This window comes from Danio rerio, chromosome 15 (assembly GCF_052040795.2).
Source record: "Danio rerio strain M-AB ecotype USA chromosome 15, GRCz13ab, whole genome shotgun sequence".
NCBI classification, from domain to species: Eukaryota; Metazoa; Chordata; class Actinopteri; order Cypriniformes; family Danionidae; genus Danio; species Danio rerio.
The window spans coordinates 14,149,001-14,155,000 of record NC_141035.1 but is presented as its reverse complement, the minus strand read 5'-3'; the positions used below and the strand labels follow the sequence as shown (position 1 = coordinate 14,155,000).

The window sequence follows — 6,000 nt, the reverse complement described above, 5'->3', positions numbered from 1 at the left end:
GTGTGTAGTTATTATAAAGTGTTACCAAATTTATTTATTTATTATTATTATTTTTTTTATATTTCCCAAATTATGTTGAACAGGGTAAAGAAATTTTCCCAGTATGTCTGATAATACTTTTTTTTTCTTCTGGAGAAAGTCTTATTTGTTCTATTTTGGCTAGAACATAAGCAGTTTTTAAATTTTTTAAAAACCATTTTAGGGTCAAAATTATTAGCCCAATTTTCCAATAGTCTACAGAACAAACCATCATTATACAATAACTTGCCTAATCACCCTAACTTGCCTAGTTAACCTAACTAACCTAATTAAGCTTTTAAATATCACTTTATGCTGTTTAGAAGTGTCTTGAAACATATCTAGTGAAATATTATTTACTGTCATCAGGGCAAAGAAAAAAAATCAGTTACTAGAAATGAGTTATTAAAACTATTATGTTTAGAAATGTGTTGACGAAATCTTCTTTTCTGCATATACTGTATATTTATTCATTTATTCATTTTCTTTTTGGCTTTGTCCCTTTATTAATCTGGGGTTGTCACAGCAAAATGAACCGCCAACTTATCCAGCACATGTTTTATGCAGCAAATGCCCTTCCGGCTGCAACCCATCTCTGAGAAACATCATTCACCATACACTATGGAAAATTTTAGCCTTTACCCAATTTACCTAAACGGCATGTCTTTGGACTGTGGGGAAAATCGGAGCACCTGGAGGAAACCCACGCGAACGCACTGAGAACATGCAAACTCCACACAGAAATGCCAAACTGAACCAGCCGAAGCTCAAACCAGCAACCTTCTTGATGTGTGGTGAGAGCACTTCCTACTGTGCCACCGCATCGCCAACTGTATATGTATTTTTCATTATTATTAATATTAATTTATTTCTGTAATACATTTAAAAAATGTGTAAACTTAATTTTTGTCATCTGAAATGAACAATTAATTTCAGCTTTATTAATAAAATATATAGTTTTAGTTGACACTGCATTATTAAAAATTATGTTGTCATTACTACTACTTCTACTACTGCAACTGCAACTACTACTACTACTACAACAACCACTACTACTGATGATGATTATTATATTATAATTTTTATTATTGCTGTTGTTGTTAAAATTTACATGTGCTTTTAATACAATAATCATTAACACAACTGGTTGTTGTTTTTTTAATTGCATTTTTAAACCATCAATTGTTCATATTTAAACCAAAATTTCTTTATTTAGACCCAAATTGTTTTCAAAAAATATTTAAATGTTTTGTATTCATATCTAAATATTTGTAATATTTATATATGTCATTTAAATTATGTAAATATATGTATTTTTATTACTTATCTATTTGTTATTTCAGCACATCAATATAAATCAATCAAACTGATTTATTGTCCTTATCCTTCATTTTATTATCATTAGTAGTAGTAGTAGTAGTAGTAGTAGCATTAGTAGTATGTATTGTTTTTTTATTTTTGTATTTATTTTTATTATTATTATTTATTTTTATTTATTTTTGCTGTGTTATTTTTTCAAATTTATGCATTATTTATGCATTAACAAAAGGTACTTTTTTTAGTACTACAATTTGTAAATCACATCATTCAATTTCCTTCGGCTTATTCCCCCTTTTTTTTCTTCCGCCACAATGTAATGAACAACCTTTTGGTATGAACAACATATAAATTTATGTATGACATGAACATGTATGACAATGAGAATGATATTTAAACTGTGGTAAATTTAAATTGGGGGGGGGCTTTTACAGTCTTTGTTGCATTTGCAGGACTTTCAATGAGCTCACCGGATAGGACGACCTCCACCAGATCTCCCTCCTGGATGTCAGACACTGCCTTGACCAGCTGCAGGATGTTATTGCTACTGGTGTCGTGCTTGAACAGGAGGATCTTGTCATAGATCCCATAAAAGCCGCATTCAGGAAACTGGACAAAACAAAGAATGAGAGATAGATTGATTAGCTTCATTCACAGCACTTCTATACTTATCCACCGCACTTCGCTAATGTAATATTTCTCTTTTCCTGTTATCAACAGCCTTCTCCACACTACAGCAACTCATCACAACCACAATATCCTTCTCTATCAGTTTGTTTGGCACATGGATGAACATGGAGTTGCTGGGAATGGCGATGATCATGATAATGAAGGGTCGTTTGATTGTGGCGTTCTGCAGGTGAAGCCACCAGGGAACTCCTCTCATATTTTGTGCAAGTGCTGCACATTCTTTTGCTTCTGCCAGCTGCATTTTGAAGATTTCCTGTTGTTGCACTGAAGCACTTTTAATTTTTAGAGCTCTGCTGTGCTGAGAGCTATAGTAAGGCTTCTGGGTGGATTTAGAGGTTTTATATGCTGCTTGTGTTGCTTTAGGAGCTTGTACTGAGGAATTTTTATTGAAATGAACTTTTTAAACTAAAAAAAATAAAATGTAAATTCTAAGCAAATATTAGCGTGAGATGTAATCAAAACCACATCCCACACTGAAAAAAAAATTTTTTTTTTGCAAAATTGTTGCAAACAATTTATGTGGGTTGAATTTAAAACTTAAATTAAAACGTACTCTGTTGGTTTAAACTCAGCTCAAATTAATAGTTTACAACCACTTTTAAAAAAAAAAATTTAAATTTAAGGAATCATCTTTAAATAATTTTTTTTAGTGTATGTAAAAAAAAAGCAATGGATGAGTTTAGATGCAAAAACCTCTAAATGCTGTCTGAAATATTCTCCTAAAATGAGAATTTTTCTCAGCCTACTATGTTTATGTTCAGTACCACTTGAAAGGCAACGAAAAGAACTTATCCATTGCTATAAATGTTATATTACTGAGCCAACACAAAAGTATTGGTGAAAAACGGTAATTTTAGAAGAACATATCAAATGGCTTTTAGACGTGTTGCATTTAAATCTTCAATTATTTATTAAAATACTGCGGAAAAACAAAAGAAAAAATGTGATGAATGTAAATAAGAAAAAGTCAGGTATATGTTTTGTTTTAGTACTACTGTAACGGGGAGACTGACACGGAGGGATCCATTTTGCAGTATTTATTAAGTCACACTTTACTTCACAAACAACACGCACGAATGTGCGAACAAGCAACATTAACAGCAATGAAGGTTTTAGGGCTGGCAGCTGACAGACACAGAGTGATGTACCAGGCATGGGTCGGAGGCAGGCGGCGTGATTCAGAGTCCGTGTAACAGGCTTGGGTCGAGAGCAGGCAGCGAGTATCAGAGTCCGTGTAACAGGCTTTAAGTCGTGGGCAGGCAGAAGGCAGAGCAGAGTCAGGAAACGGGCTGAAGTTGTTCACAGGAGATCAGGCAGGAAAGAACGCTCAGTAATGCTGGCCGGGGCTAAACAAGACTTCGCAAAGACTGTGTGTGTGAGAACTGCTTATAAAGGGTACGTGGGTCATTAGCGGGATGAAGATCAGGTGTGCTGGATCAGTGTAAAAGGAGGATGTAATGCTAAAAGTCCGGAGATAGTGGCCTCTGCAGGCCAGCAAAGGGGAATGACTGGGACCGAGTCGGTGACAACTACATTGTATAAATCAAAAATAAATGAATAAAGAATTAACTTTTTTCTGCATGTAGGATAATGAAGGTGATGTTGATTTAAGTTTTGATTATTTTAAATAAGGAAAATTGTCTTTTACAAGCTTTGTTGCTCTCCAAGTTTATGCATTTCAACCTATTGCTTTTTACATTTTAAAGAAAGTTTAAAAGGCTTTGCATAATACATATTGTAATAAGAGACCCCTTTCTATGTAAAAGATAGATTGAAAGATGGATGGATGGATGGATGGATGGATGGATGGATGGATGGATGGATGGATGGATGGATGGATGGATGGATGGATGGATGGATGGATGGATGGATGGACGGACAATTAATGGACAGACGAATGGACGGATGGATGGATGGATAGATAGATATATACATATATTAATGAATACATCAAATCTGTTAAATGTGAAAATATTTGTTAGGAATGTCTATAAACTTCTAATGCAATTATATTGTTATACATTAGTAATAAGAAGAAACTGAGACAGATATTGCTATTCATAAACTGCAGAAATATATTTTTACCAGTCCGTATAGATCTGAACATAGGTAAGAAGAATGAGCATAGAAAAATTGCAGTTTCTTGCAACTTCACAATGTTCATTAAATAATAAATGTCTTGTATAATAAATTATACAATGCAGATTACAGTTATAATACCAAGAACTGTAAAGTTATAATGACATACTTAATGGAATGTATTTACTAAATAAAGGCAAGTTATGAGTACTGAAAATATTTAGCTGAAAAACAAAAATATGAAATCATGTATTATTTATATTGTATTAAATTTCTTTTCATTTAAAATGAAAAATAAAAATAAAATGAAACGTGGCTGTTATGATTAATGTTTGATGAATTACGCTTCTTGAAGATACAGTGTTTTCATTTCCTCAAAGACTATTAACTATTTAATTATATCTACAGTGGCCAAGAGAGCTTAACTTGCTGCAATTTAAGATAACACATGCAATTACAAAAAACAGCAGCAAAATGAGAAGAGATCTTCATCGGTTTGACAGCACACATGCTGCAAATCCTCACAATGCAAAAACATTTTTAGAAACCCCCTGCGTTTTTTCACAACCGATTTTTTTTTTTTTTTTTAACGCGCTGCAATTTCTCACTTTCAAATACCACAGAATACAATAAAAAAGTTTGAAGAGTGCCCTAAAACATGACAGCCTCGACTATTTAGTTTATGGTTATTTAGGCTTATAAAAATATAAAAGACAAGGGAATCAGCATGTTAAAATCATCAAACAAAAAAACTCACCTTTCAAAGACAATCTACAACCTCACTCACCAATAGTGACAGCACAGTGGTGTCCGTCATGTTTTTGGGTTCCCTTAAAACATTCTTTTGTGTTCCGTATTTTTATTTATTTATTTTTTTGTGTTGTGAGAAAATGCAGCACATTTTTTTATGCGTATGCATAATCGTTGTGAGGTTTTGCATTATGTGTGCTGTCAAACGGATGAAGAAGATCTCTTCTTAATTTGCTGGCATTTTTGGAATTGGATGTGTTTTCTTAAATTGCAGCACATTAAGCTCTCTCAGCCACTGTACATATCATTGGATAGTCAATCTCATATGAAAGCAAAGTTACATATTGTCAGAAAATCATCTAATTCATACAAATTCATAAGATTTCTTTTATCTTAAAGACTATCATTTTTAAAAGGCGGCGTACACTTAAACACCACCCCTAACCTTTATTAAGGATGAGCTAATCTTTTGTACAAATAAGATCATACAAATAATTACAATTTAGCCATTAAATCAAAAAGTTACGAATTGCCATTAGAATGCATTGAATAATTCTAAAAGTATAAGAAGGTGTACAAGGTACCAACATTGTTTAAAATATCTACAACGTTCAGCTACAAAAACAGCTTAAAAAGACAGAATAACAATGATCTAAAAATAATAATAACAGTGACAGAATTTTCGTTACTGGGTGAACTGTCTCTTTAAGATTTTCAGTTATGGCCTGGAGCATTTTTGAAACCGTATGGCGATGTTAAACCAACAAAAACAATTTCCATCCAAAGCCTTTTAATCCACAGGCATGTGGAGAAGCAAAAGACACAGAGGACGCAGTTCTTTGATGAAGATCTTGCAGGGGGATTCCTGCACGGTGTGGCACGGAGCCCATTTTGTGCTAATTAGCATGAGAGCTGGCGTGGAGGATTCGGTTGGTTGCCTTTCATTTCGAGCTGACAGCTGTGTCCGTGCTGAGATATAAGCCTGAAAGCCAGTCAACTGTGATACCTGAGTACTTCTGCATTACAGCCATCGTATGCCAATCAATGTAGAGAAAAATCCCACTTGGCAGAAAGCAATAACCTGGCATGAGAAGATTAGCTAGCCGAACAAGCCAACATGGACCAAGTTTGAAATGACAACACCGG

General features: G+C 33.7%; 1 protein-coding gene across 1 annotated transcript in view; it reads right to left on the bottom strand.

Moving 5' to 3' along the window:
* The window catches only part of prkd2 (protein kinase D2), a 94,655-nt gene that overhangs the window by 42,112 nt on the left and 46,543 nt on the right, over nucleotides 1-6,000 (bottom strand). The window contains exon 3 of the mRNA XM_087283750.1: nucleotides 1,806-1,944. Within this exon, the coding sequence (XP_087139876.1) occupies nucleotides 1,806-1,944 (139 nt within the window). The remainder of the gene's footprint in view (nucleotides 1-1,805; nucleotides 1,945-6,000) is intronic.